Source organism: Epinephelus moara, chromosome 9 (genome assembly GCF_006386435.1).
Source record: "Epinephelus moara isolate mb chromosome 9, YSFRI_EMoa_1.0, whole genome shotgun sequence".
In the NCBI taxonomy this organism is placed as follows: Eukaryota; Metazoa; Chordata; class Actinopteri; order Perciformes; family Serranidae; genus Epinephelus; species Epinephelus moara.
The window spans coordinates 26,781,731-26,796,355 of record NC_065514.1 but is presented as its reverse complement, the minus strand read 5'-3'; the positions used below and the strand labels follow the sequence as shown (position 1 = coordinate 26,796,355).

Genomic DNA, 14,625 nt, shown 5'->3' with positions numbered 1-14,625 from the left:
GTAGTCGTGGTAGTGATCAAGGAATTAGACCTAAGGGAGGAAGCTGCTTCAAACTCATGTTTTTTGCAGACAGAGTTCTCACATGCATCATGTCAAACAAAAACCAATCTGTCAAGTCGGGAATTATTGAGTGCTACTGATGCATAGCAGGTTTTAACACAATTTAATATAAAACACTGGACTCAATAACATCTAAAACAATCTGTTTTGCACAGTGAAAAGCAGTGCAAATGTAGATGTGCTTCTGCTATGCAGACAGTTCTTTATAATGTTTCCATGCTCTGTATAGGACTGTAAGATTTTCCTTACCTCGAAACATTGGGGTTTTATAAAATAGCCAGAGGAAACAAGACCTACATGGGATATAGTGTATACCAATGCACACAGTGAATTCTCCTCTCTGTGTGGTCTCTCCTGCAGTAAAGGACAACAGGACTTGGCAGTGAAGCCGGGGGGTGTATTATATGTATCTGTTCTGTACATAGACTCCTGTCTCCAAATTTCTTTATTTAAATACCACTTGTACTATTACTGGGGCATGCATCAACCATGTGGTTTTAGATATACAGCGTACTGTATGGATGTGAACACACACACACACACACACACACACACACACACACACATGCACACGCACACACACAGACAGCCTTGTGTTTAACACATGGCTGGAGTTCATAGCCTTGCACTGTGCCAAGTCACTCAAGTAGGACAGAGAGAAAGTCCAAGGCTCTTCATTCTGTAATGTTATCCCTTGTAGAGGATGAAGTCACCGATTTGTTCGAACACACTCAAAAAAATCGCTCTTTGGCTGGCCTGCCCTGGTCTACAGTGAGCCATTTACAGTAGAATAACTCTGAACGGAAAAAAAATCATCCCCACAGCAATAAATGGTGTGAACTCCCACAATGTCAGATTTGGAATCATGATTTATGATTCATGACTTGAATACGAGAAAAAACATGGTCAAATATTGTTTCTTTACTTTTTACCTCTTGTTTTGTAGAATTGTTTTTTGGCATTTTGCCTCTATTTGGTCTTCTCCTCGCTCTGTTTCTGGTCTCTGCCAACACCTGAGGGAAATATTTGGCTCTTTGGCTGCTAAATGCTCGACTCTGTTTACTAGCTAGTCTCTAGCTGTGCCTGTTTGGTGCTGAGCAGGTAGTGAACAGTGACTTTTTTGAGCTTTTCTTTGGAAATAGTTACCTGCTGGGACTGAAAACGATGCAATGAGAGTGGCGAGAGTGAACCAGAAGCATTAAGTTGCAGCCGAACAGTTAAATAATGAGCTGAAGCTAGTTATAGAGCTCCATCCAGGTGATAATTCTCTGTAGGTTCATCAAGCGACCCTTCCATGCTGTCACATTTGATATATTATGATTATGAAATATTAAATGGTTATCTTGTGTCTGGAACAGTGACCTTTACATTCCGTCTCCTGAATGTTATAAATCAAAGAACCGAGACAGGAGTGTTGTGAGACTAACATTTCTCCATAATGGTCAGCTTTGAATCTATGATCTGATCACTCCCTTGCTCACTCAGCTTACTCAACACTTGTCGTCATGGCAACGGCTGGCCCCAATTCTCAAAGCAATGTGTTTACGTGCTTGGGCAATGACCAAACAGGCGAAGAATTACTCCAAAATCTCCCCAGTGCTCTGAGAAGTTTTACAGTTTTTTCCACTGGTAAATTTTTCAGTGAGGAATACAGAGGTGAGAGAGAGTGAAGTGACTGAGAGTGAGAGAAGTGGAGGTGACATTCAGTCAGGTCTTACCTTCAGGGTGTACTTGCGTAAGTCCCAGGTAACAAGTACAATATAATACGGTACAGAGCAATAGGGCTCTCCTGGGGGAAGAGAAGAGAGGACGTTAGAAAGAGGCAGCTGTAACACGACATTAAATCACACAATTGTCAATTTCTTAAAATAATTTGGTACCATTTTGTAATAAGGAACCCTTTATAAAGCTTTAATACATCATTTAAATGATAAATCATTAAGAATGCTTTATTTATAATCCATAAACAGGAACTTATTTTGCTTTGCCAAATATATTCCATTTATAAATGTTGGTTATCAATTAATAAAGGTTGATGGGTTTCTCATTCTCTAATAAACCATAAATTACAAATTATGTAGGTCTAGGTCATAATATCTCATTTATTAAGGGTTCGAATCATCAAGTCTGCAGTAATATGTTATCTAGTTATCTAATATGTTACCACTTGGACTTTGGTCCAAGTGGTCGAAAAGTCCAAAAAGTCCAAGGCATATTGTTCTTATTGATGCATGTAACAGATCTTTAAAACATTAGTGAATGATTTATTACCTTTAATATAACCATTAGTTTTTTTAAACCACTTTATAAAAATTGGCTTTGTATCGGAATTGCTTGTATTTGGCCAATAGAGGAACATCTTAAAGGTCTAGCATGTAGGGTTTAATGCCATCTAGAGGTGAGGTTGCACATTGCAACCAACTGAAACTTCTCAAATGTGCCAAGAATGAAGAACTACAGTTGCCAACTCAAATGACCCTATTTAGAGCCAGTGTTTAGTTTGTTTGGCCTGGGCTACTGTAGAAACAACATGGTGGACTCGGTGGAAGAGGGCCCACTCTGTATGTAGATATAAACGGCTCATTCTAAGGTAACGAAAACACAACGATTCTTAGCTTCAGGTAATTATAAATATAGATTATAATATAAATAGAAAACATTGTTATGAACATTGTATTCCATTTCTGCCAACATATCCAGCAAAATCCTACACACTGAACCTTTAAGGTATGTTTGAATAAAAGCAAAACTGCTGATATTGGGAAATTTAAGGTATAAGTCTTAGTAATGCTGCAGGAATGAGTCCTAAAATATGGAAATGAGTTTGCATTTTTGCACTCCCGGTTTTCTCGTCATGAAGTCAATGGATTTTTGAATGGGTTTTTGGTTAGATGCCAGAAATAACGTCTGGCACAAGCCAGACACAAGCTTAAGTTTTTTATATTTTGTAAATATATTTTATAAATGTAAATACCCCACTTGTGAATTTTAAAGCTTTTACGTGTAAAAGGGGCGACTGCAAGTGGCTAAACGGGACCACAGAGTTATCCCTGAATATTGCTTTGGTCTCATTGTGGTCCCATTAGCCATCAAGTGGCTAATGGGACTACGGAACTTCATCACAACGAAAACACCGCATTAGAACCTTGCTGTGGGGGGGACATTGAAGTCATGCAACCATGATATAGTTTGTTTATAGCCACACGCTAGCCTTTCACTTCTGGCGATTGTATTTATGCTTCAAAAATCATAAAAGTGGTGTATATTTGTTGGATAAAATGTGTAAATGCAGGACAAAATGTGTAAGTATGATATTTTTTTGTTTGTGACAGAGCAAATTTTCTACAATAATCAGAAATACAATGGAAAAATTCCAATGGCTTTTTCTTGAGGGAACCAGGACTGTGTGAACTTACAGATTGGCCTACAACTGCAGCACTCTACAGACCCCAAAATCATCAAATAGACTGAGATTAAAAAACTGGAGTCTTAAGGGTCATGAAAGGTTAAACTCAAAATAATCTGTAAACACTTGCATCACACCAAAACACATATTCAAACAAGCCCATATGCTTCGCATCTGAGCTACTGATACCATGTGAATAACAAATGGGACCTGAATTCTGCAAAAGCACTTACATCTCAGAGCAAGGAAGAGCTCTCCAAAACACACACACACAAACACACAGCTTCAGGTTGTGGTTTTGAAGACAGAAATACTACAGTAGACTTATCCATCAACTCTCCACCCAAAACCAACATGTGTATACACACACACACACACACACACACACACACACACACACACACACACACAGAAAACAAAAACGAAGTGGTCTCAACACCCTCACTGCATGCAGGTGTGCAGCAGAGCTGAGAAGACTGATTGGAAAGTGGACTGAGCGCTCAGCGGGGGACTGAGATCTGGTGACAGGCAGGGGAGCCACTGTTTACCGCTGGAGGTCATCTAGACACACATGGTCACACACACACATTTGAGGAGGAAATGTGTATAGCAGCTGTAGCCGGAGGGCCGGAGCGGAGCAGGCAGTCGGGGGCGTGGGCCCACGGCTCCAAATACATAAAATGTGGGAAAGACGGTAAATGTTGCATACACATATTTACCTGCGCTATCCCAGGCTGAGATCTCTTTAGAAAGCAAACAACCTCCACACTAACCCGCGGCCGCTTCCTCCACTGGCCTGAATGATGTTGTTTAACATATTCAAGTGTGTGTGAGTGATGGTGTGTGTTTGTGGTGTCTGTGTCTGCCTCTCTAACAGTTCCTCGTTGCTAATAAAGCTTCATCACAATCAACCCCACACACAGCTGGCTGTGGTTACTCAGGATGCTTAGTGTGTGTGTGAGTGTGTGTGTGTGTGTGTGTGTGTGTGTGAGAGAGAGAGAGAGAGAGAGAGAGATCTCCCAGACTACCAGCTGGTAACAGTCTGATTCAGTGTCTTATCAGCTGAGGAAAGATCCGCTTTCTGAAAATGAGTCATGAATGCTGAGATTTTTTTTTTTTTTTTTTACTGCAGCGAAAATGACTCTCATTTTGTCCCTCGGGCTGTTTACATCTGTGCAAACTGGACCAAGTTTCCTGGGAAACCAACGCCGCTGTTTTCTTTGGCTTTTCATATTAAAAGCTCTCGGTAGCTTGTTAAGATTTTCATTAGGGTGCTTTTTGAAGTGTATGTGACAGGTTGGGATTTTTCTTCTGTGGAGCGGTTGAAGGCGTTTGCACTGAGGTGGATCTGTGCACAGTGGACATTTAAATCAGCGGGGCTGACATCTGTACACTGACCCTGTCTGGTGTGGTTTTCATACTGCAACAGTGAGCTATGACATGACTCCCTGAGGGGTTTCTCAGCTAAGCTGAGTGGACAAAATAGAGGCCAGATGAACAATTCCTCCTCCTAAGCCATCCATTAAAGCAGACAATCTAACCTATATATTTGCTGTGAGCCACTGAACTAACATTACAAAGACAGGAGAACACTGCCCTGTTATAACATCTTCTTCCCACTGAGCTTCAACTCATCTTAACTGTGATTAGCACATGCATCTCATCCACCATCAAAAAGCCAAGTCATTTTTATGAAAAAAGAAACTGCAGATGACTTATCAACAAAGGCAAAAATCATATTTTAGACCAAATACCTTGATGTCTATATTGGATGACATTGTAGGGTTGACTATTGGTGCTTTGTGCAATGAGATTTTGGATAAGTATAATCATCGATAATGTGGATATAATGACTAAGTAAGTAAAGAACAGAACAGCTAGAAAGTTTAGAAAATTACATCACTTTACTGTAATTCAGTCTTTAAAACCAGGAAAAGACAACACTTCTGATATGATATCCAAAATCTAAGACAATCCCTCGTCTCTTATCTCAATATTGGTATAATATGGACATATTACCCAGCTCTACAAAGGATTGTGACTGAGCAGACTGAGATTGAGTCAGAGTATCTGAATTTTGATAATAATATTGGCAAAATCTGCCTGAGTGTCAAAGAAACTGAGCCATTAAGATATATGGTGCCACATTGTACAATCTCTTCCTAAACCTGCAAAATCCATAAACTAACTCTGATTCTAACCTCTCGACCCCCAAAACCACAGCCGCTGCCCCCTCTCCACTGACTCAAACAGCAGTCCGTCTGTAGGCCAGTGACCAGTCAAAGGTTCAGGAAAACACACACACACACACACACACACACACACACACACACACACACACACACACACACTGAGAAGCCTTCCGTTCCTTTTCACAAGTTTGGACAACTCAATGATTCCCTGAAAGGATTTCCCAAAGGAGATCCTGCCCCCCTGAGCACTAACACAGAGGGATACTCACACCTAGACACACACAGTGGAAAATTCCTATGGGTGAGTTGACACTAACAGAGGCTGATGAGGAAGAGAGGGGAGCTGACATCTCCTAAGACCAGTGGTACTTGAATGTCCACCACCTGATCTGTAAACAGTCAAGTAATCCCCCCCTTCAGAGTGTTTACCTCCAGGCCAAGTTCTACTTATCAAATTGCATCCACCCATCATGTTCCAACTCTTATTATGATTAAGAGCAGATAAAATTATGTGTGACTCATTGTGATATCCTGCTCTACTTGGAATTAGTGGCTACTGAAACTACAAGTTAGAGCAAGACAATAGATTGTCTGTGTGTCCATATATTATATAAATATAAATATTATATTGTATTTCAAAATTAAACTCTATAGTTGGTTTTTTATTTCCAGTATAAAAAAAATATACCGACGCTTTGCCCAAGAATAATTGGATGCGCAAAGCCAAGAGTTAGACATAAAGGGCGACACCATGTGGTGACTGATGCTCCATGCAGCTGACACCTCGCAGGTAGACTCCTCACTATATCACAGTCCCTGCACATCTCAAATGAAAGATGTAGTGGCAGCAACACTGTTGGGAGGTGTCTAAATTACTAGACAGCCATTTTTTAAAGTTTCTGAATTTATGACGGTTCCTGCAAAACATCCAGTCAGGTGTGATAAATAAAGCTGATACCATTTGGCCAACTTGCCTTCATGAAACACTGCAGGGACTGGGGCTCAAATCTCCGGACATTCCTGCTCCCTAAATGACCGAATCCTCTCTATCTCGCCACGGATCCATTCACTAAAACAGATGTTCACTGCGCAATAAAACCAAATATTGTATTGCATATATAAATTAATGAATGCACCAGTGAAAGCATGGATGACTTTTTTGGCTGCTGCATGCACTTCCCTAAAAAATACAACACTGTAGCCTATTTTGAGACCAAATATCTCGCTCCATATATTACAATAGCTTGTCTGTGTAAACACATGCAGAAAACATCTGCATTTTATGTCTCAGAGTAGTAAAACTCATGTCAGTTGCAGATGTTGCACATCTTATATAAATTGATAAGAGGATGTTGCCGGGGAAACTACTGCAAAAGCTGATGTCGTTTGGACTACATAACTGTAGTAGTGTTTTCTGTTGAGTTGTGTATCTAGTCCACCTTTAAAAAAAAACCCTTTTAACGACCGTGCGTAAATGCGCCTGAATGCGTAAAAACATGGAAAGCATCCTAACACATCCAGCCAATGTTCCAGAGGATGCTGGTCAACTTCTCGTGAAACTTTCTGAACACTTGCCAGTTTTGCTCACTTTATCAGATGATTTGGTTTAGTAAACACTACATGGCGAAGTTCCTGCATTCGCCCATTGTGGGCTATGTTTGCCAAACAACACTTGAATGCGCTATATTTCTGTGAGCAATCACAATCTTTCTTGCACAGAAGCATTAATGTAGCCTTCACAAACTCTTTCTGAATGAATCTGGTGATAATGTTTTGTCTTATGTTCAGTTTAATAAACATTAAAAATAAGGGAGAGTTGGGAAGCAAACATTTGGACACATTGACTACTTTTGGCACAGGTATGGTAAATGTTAAACAAATGGCAGTCATGCTCCAAACGGACCCCATACAGAGCCTCAGTAGTCCCCAGTGGATACCACTCCTGCATGGTGAGCTGGACCACAGCCAGCCGGCACTTCACAGGTACGCACATGGAGGCATGCAGCTCCTTCAATTGTAACTCAGTCCCCGCCAGTGATCCGTCTCACCTCAGCTCTTTCCAACATCCTCTCAGCAGCACACAGACACACACAATAAAATAAAAATAAATGGCACTTACTTTGTGTCTAGATGAGAGGTTCTGCAATCTCTCCTTCGGGTGCCTAAATTCATTTGTATTCATTTGTCCTGGCAGTCAAAAACCTGACCGTTAATCACAGCGTGACTCCTTTGCGAGGGGGGCGGAAGACACCGGTCGCCGTTTTACACATTTGACAAGCTTGAGATGAAGTTCCAGAGGGAAAAACTCATGTTGATTTGCCTGTCAAGCCCGACATAAATTCCTCCTGGCAGGCTGGTTTGACAGAGAGTTTTCCTGTGCGATTGTCTGTCGATATTCCCCTGTGTTTCATTCATTTATGCCGATCCAGATTGAGGGACGCGCAGCCGGAGAGAAAGCTGGGTTTCTTTTGGAGGGGGGTTACGGAGTCAGGAGCGTTGGACTCATCCCTTTCCTTTTTAAATAGGCTTTCAGTGGGTAAAGCGATGGCAAATGCACCGCACGGCCAGGTGTCAAGTTACAACCCAGCGGTTGCATCGAGCAACTACACGCCTTCTCCAGGGGGTGGCCACATGGATCTTACCCAAAGCCTCATGCACCGGTAAACCATATGAATGAACCACGGTGAGACACGGTGGGCAGCGCTTCACAGACTCAAACTGTCTCACAGGGACGCCTGCAGCTCCTCCAGAGGCTCTCCTTTAGGTATCCACCTCATTATCTCTCAGTGTGTGGGAGAATTTGAGTGATTGCAAATCATTTATGATGGCCTTGAGTCATTCAAGCTACTTCTTTGGAAGAGAGATGGTGTGTCAGACTTTGTGTGTCTCATCTCCCCTTGGAATATGAAAAGCACTGCAAGCATGGGCGGATTATAAAACAATGGGCCCCTGGGCATAGATACGAAAAGGGCCCCACCCCCTTTCTGACACAAGCAAGAAACACAGACTTTGTGGTGGTTTTGCCTTTTTTGTTGTTGTTGTTTTGCATCTCTTTGTTGTTGTTATGCATCTGCCTGTGGTTCCGTGTATCTCTGTAGTCATTTTGTGGCTCTTTGTGGTTGTTCTGTTCTTTTTTGTAGTTATTTTGTGTGTCTTTGAGGTCATTTTGTGTCAGTTTTTAGTTATTTTTGTGTCTCTTTTCAGTTTCTTTGCATCTTTTGGGAGTCATTTTGAGTGTCTTCCTGGTCAATACATGTCTCTTCAAGTGACATTTTGCAGGTAAATGCCAGGGGAGGGGCCCTGACAATTTGGGCCCCTGGGCCTATGCCTGATAGGCCCCTTTAGTAATCCCTCCATGACTGCAAAGCATTCACAATGATGTTTAAGCTCTTTTCAATAGTCATTTCTGGAATGATCTCTCTCTTATTTTGTTACACACACAAACACACACACATATCATAATGTGGTTTGAACACTGTGCAAAGTTTGGACTATGTCTTGTTGCAGCATTTCCCTATGTGAGACATCAGCGCTGACATCAGTCTTGAGCATTGTGTTAGAGAAGTATTAATGGAGAGGCACCTGGATCAGCTCCCATTACCTTGAGAGGGGTCGTGGCCCACCACAGGATAAGGCCTACCAAAAGACCCCCACACAGCCACAAGAGCCAGTAATTACTACCTGGCATTTGTTTGAGATCTTCATGAGCACACAGGCTTAACAAGGTGATAAGACATTTTGTGCTCCTAAAAAAACTGTGGAAAAAGGAGAAGCTGACGGTTTTCACAGGGACCTTTTTTTATGATTTTAATGTGGTTCAGATGAAAATTGCTCACAGGAAGGTCTGTGGATTATCCAGAGTGACAGGAACATAGTTCCCCTAGAGAGATGTTGAATTTTTAAAAAGTAATTTCTCAACGCTGGGAACACCACAAACAAATTTCCATCCACCTCCATCATATTAGGGTGGATGCAAAAATCTCAAAGCCTCAAAAAAGTATTATGGCTAGATGACGCTAGTTTTGAATGACAAAATGTGTTTTTTTTTTCTTCTTCCTTCTTGTAATTTCCGTGAATAGATCCTTAAAGTAACAGGGCAAATGAACAAACAGTGCTAACACCTCCCACATCATGTGAACTCATTACCTTGGGCATTTCTGAGAAAAAAAACAACCCACCTGCTTGGACCTCAGCCCATCATCTCTTTTCTAAATAAGGACTAATCGTTTTTAAATCCTGTTTTTATTTCAATTAAATCAATTTGCAGTGGAGGCGTGTGTAATTCCTGACATAGGAGGATCTTATCACCTTAAACTTACTAAATCTGAATGAAAATTGCGAAACACTTACTAAAGCAAAATGCTTGTTCTGATGAATGCTGCATACGGTAACATCAATGGACAACCAACTAGCCGAGGAGGCTGCAGAATAAGGTTGTTAGTGACGGGTCTTTTAGCACTGACCCTTTGAGCTGACTGGCCAGAGGCCTTAAGCACTGAAAAGGTTGCCTTGATTGACACTCTGTCCGGGCGGAGCCAACTGCGTGTGTCAGCTATGGATCTCTGTGCATTTCAGCCTAAGGCCGTTGCTAAGCGTAGCCTCAGGGGCGGGTGCTAATGGACGCAAGTCATTAACATCTTCTTTACAGTCCCCTTCACACACTCTGTCCCTTGTGTTTCAGCACTGGGTGCCACCCGACCCTCCCATGTACTTCCAATGAGCCACAGCGACTCTGCCCCCTTCTTCCAAATTACAAACTCTGCGCTTGCTAGCGCGCTCACTGCCACCCCTTAAAGCTGCTTAATTATGGTCATTGGCACCAAGTCTGAAAGCTCCCTTTATCCCCCCCACGCTCCAGAAATAGGCCCTACTGAAGCACACAGGCAGCCCAGATCAAACGCGCCCCATAGGGAAGGGGTCATTACTGGTGCGCAGGGCGGACACAGCCCAATGGGTGCTGGGCCACGCCTTGAGCCCAAATTGCAGCCTGGGCCTAGTGAGGACACAAGACTGTTCTTTGATGCACGGCAAGAGTAACAGCAACACAGGCTGTTTGGATATCAGTGTTTACAGTGAGCTGTGTACTGTACATACATATAAACAGCCAATACAGTGTTTTGCAGACTAAAAGCCACGAAAATTGGGCTCTGGGCTTGGTTGGGTGTTCACATGTTTCTGTTGGTTTATATTTATCTAGATGTCATCACCGTTTTACATAAGCAGCATGTTGAGAGTTGTTTCAAGGCGACAAAGACCTTAAGTAGTGACAACGACTGAAATCGTGCAAGGGCTTTGATTAAATGTATTACATTGCCTGTGTAGTTTTCTCAGTTTAAAACACCCAAGCAAAGTAGCGTAAGCAGCGGTGTTTTCACAGCACGTGTGGACATAAAATAACCTCATGTCACCCAACAAATAAATAGGTTGTAAAGACAGTCACCTCTGTGTAGGTGTGTTTTCACGCTGGGCAGTGGCAGAGGTTACGGAGGTGGTGGCGGTGAACCAGACAGTGCTGTCTCTCTCAGCTCCACTGCACACAAGTAGACTGTTCATACAAGGAATGTGTGTGTATGCCGAGTGGGTGAACGCACATGTGCATGTGTGTGTATGTGGAGTGTCTCTGTGGTTTGTGTTTTTCCTTTACAGGTGGTTGTGTCCACTTGTTTGTGTTCCTGGTTCTGTCTCCTTCCTGTGTAAAGGGACAGTTTGGTGATGCACTGGGTGGTGGAAAGTGGTCAAACAAGCTACTGTCTGCTGTGATTTGTGTTATGCTCAGATTCTTGTCGAAGTCTTTCTCTTTCTGCTTTTATTTCTCTCTGTCTTTTCCCTTTTATCTGTCTCACCCTACTCTACGCTCACTCCTTTATCTTCTTTCGTCTTTGTGCTTTTGTCTGCTAAATCCTCTCCATCTCTCCCCGTTTCCTTTCGCTCTCCTCTTTCTCTCGCTCCCCCTCGCTCCCTGTCATTCCTTCACCACAAGCATTTCCAGTGCTGGCACACCAGAGTAGACAGCCACCCCGAAAGCAGTGCCACAACCATAATGAGCATGTTGAGTTCTCATAATAACACCAGAATAACCTGCTGGGGGAGACAAGCTCTTTTGGGGGCAGGCTCTCAGACCTGGCTACCCTGGATTCAAAGTGTCAACACCACACAGACCCATGCCTGTTGAAGTGTGAAATATGGAGTTGAGTTTCCGCACTACGTGCTGTTTTTAGATTGATTTCTGCAGTGTTTGCTATTTTCTTGCAGTATTTTTGTGTTCAGGGCTGAGGTGTTGTTATAAGGTGCTAAAATGATGCACGTTTACTGTAATCGTAACACAGTGCCTTTCACAACATGCTCTGTGTTTAGGGACTGTACAAAAATTATTAGGGGGGAGGGAGGTAGGTAATGTACTTTTTGTTTTTGCTGAAGGGAGGGTAGTCTTATTTATTTGCAAGACTCAGGGAGTGGTTGAAACTTTATCTCTCCAGAGAGCAAGTTATTTTTTACTGCACTGTAGCAGCTCCTACCTTCACTTAATGCTGCATCTGAACTGAAAACAGAGCTGCAATATAGTAAAATGTGTTTAAACAAATGTCAATGGAAATAAATATTTGGTAAACTGGATGTATAATTGTGTGTTTGTGTTTCATAGTAATAGCATCATAATTTTATCACTTGCTAATTTCACATTCATTATGCAATTTGGTGGCTATCTGAAAATGGTTATTCCATTAACATTACTGACGTGTATATTGGAATACACTATCTTACTTGCAATAGGTGGGTTGTTTTTTTTTGGGGGGGGGGCAGAAACAAATTTGTCAGCATAATCTCACCCAACAGTTCGTATGATATCTTATGAAACTGCACACACTACAGTTTGTACGAAGTCCCACGAATTAGCGCCCCACAGATGACATTACATGCTCAAAGCTTAAAGTTATGTAATTCATGTAAAGTTACAGAGGTTAGGTTCAGACACGTAAAGTTGCCATGGGTAGGTTTAGGAAAATAAACATGGTGAAGAAGTATGTTAAAATTACTCAAAGGTCACTCAAAGTTCACACAGTTCCGAACATCGGTCTCCTGTGGAAAGTCCAGAATGAAAGTCCTATATTTTATGACCCATCCGCTACCCCAACTTGCGTCCTTACAGTGCAGCTCGGGACTGCTTCCTTCTTTTCTCCCCTCAGTGCATTGGTCATGTGATCGCAGCCGACCAAAATATGTGGGTTATGCACAAATTACTGGCTCATCCCTGCGTGGGATACGTATGAATTTTGGTGCATTACTTTTTGTAGGAGAATGGACAAACAGTGCATGAGAACAGCCTGAGTTTGAACACAATATTGACATATTACCACCAGCTTGTTAGCAAGTAGTTGCTTTTTTACACATCCAGCAGTTAAGGAGTCACTTATTTAGAGACATGTTTCTGGCTACCTGGTGAATGTTAGTCCAATATGCACTTTCTTTTAGCTCTGTTGTTGGTCTGCATCAAGTCTAGATGGAAATATCTGGCTCTGCTATATGCTCCTCTCTGTTCACCAGCTAGTTGCTAGATTTGTCTGTCTGCCAAAAAGGTGTTATGCAGTCACTTTTTAGAGCTTTTTTTTTCTGCAGCCTAAAAACAACACTGAGAGTGCACCAGAACACTAAAGTTGTTGGTTGGACAGTTAAACAATGAGCTGAAACTTGCCATAAAACTGTGTAAAGCAGCAAGGGGCTGAAGCTCTAGGTCAATTGCTTCTAAAAAAACTAATATTATAACCACTTTAAAGGAAAATTTCAGTCCCAAATGAACATTTTTATATTATATATTCATGAAATTTTACTTACCCCATGTTATGCTGAATTTGTGAAGAAAACATGTTTCTTGGATGCATTCAGTGAATGAAGAATCCAAATATGGAGTAAATTCCACATTTAACGACAGCAACTCTACATCGAAACATTTGTTTACAAACTCTCACACAACTCCTGCAGTATAATCCCAGTCTCATTCATCCAGTTGTACGCTCAGTACTTCCCAAACAGTCAGCCCTTTCTGACGGGGAACTGAACTAAAAGTGAATCTATGCTCTCCTCAAAGCCAGACTCCATTGACAAAAACAGCAATTTTAACTCGTTAACACAGGAGCTGCAGGTCTACTGCTGCCTCGATTGGTAGTTTGTTTGTGTTATTGTGTGACTTTGTTGTTTTAAAGGGTTATCTTGGGTTCAGCAAAGTCACACAAACAAACTACCAATCAAGGCAGCAGTAGACCAGCACTTCCTGTGTTCAGTGAGGTAAAATTATTGTTTTTGTCAATGGAGTCTGGCTTTGTATTGATATACAAATAGTCATTTGGGTGGGTTAAGTATTCTTTTAATTTTTTAGTGGACTTATGAATGTCAAAATTAATTGTATCTAGTGATATATTCCTCTGAGATCTTGTAGAGAGGGTGCAGAGGGGAGGGTCCAAAGAAAATACCAATAACACTAGGGAGGGCCTTACATTTTAAAAAGTGACCTATAATGTTTAGCCACCCTCCCCTCCCCATCTTGATCATTTCCATACAGTCCCCTACACTTTCCTTTTAGGAAAATCTTTGTGTAGGTAAGGCTAGTTTGCCTGCAGGAGAAATATTTTTCAATATGTAAAAGTGGAGCAGAGGAGTCTTTTGCCTCTTTTCATTCCTGACACATTTTTTGGCAGTCAGAGAGAATATTGACACAGGACCAACTTGGCACCATCGAAAAGGCGCAACACACTAGGAAGTTAGTCCGCACCTGTGTGAGTATATAGAAGATGTACTGTACATACATACTGTAAGTGTGTGCACAGGTATGCAGGGTCTTAGATGTGAGAGAGAAATTGGCTGGATTGGGTGCTGTGAAATTCCACCTTCCAAGCTCCTCCCTCCATAAACAGTGCAGCCCGACAGCATGTACAGTAGGAAAAACCCTTATTTTAAATTCCAGGCCAGTTTTTCATT

The 14,625-nt window shown here is 41.8% G+C and overlaps 1 protein-coding gene across 1 annotated transcript in view; it reads right to left on the bottom strand.

Moving 5' to 3' along the window:
* Positions 1-8,154, bottom strand: part of col27a1a (collagen, type XXVII, alpha 1a) — an 85,578-nt gene extending 77,424 nt beyond the window's left edge. Inside the window, exons 1-2 of the mRNA XM_050053378.1 lie at positions 7,778-8,154; positions 1,779-1,849 (exon numbers count right to left, since the gene is read on the bottom strand). Coding sequence (XP_049909335.1) covers positions 1,779-1,849; positions 7,778-7,830 — 124 coding nt within the window. The 5' untranslated portion in view covers positions 7,831-8,154. The remainder of the gene's footprint in view (positions 1-1,778; positions 1,850-7,777) is intronic.
* Between the last annotated feature and the right edge of the window lie 6,471 nt (positions 8,155-14,625).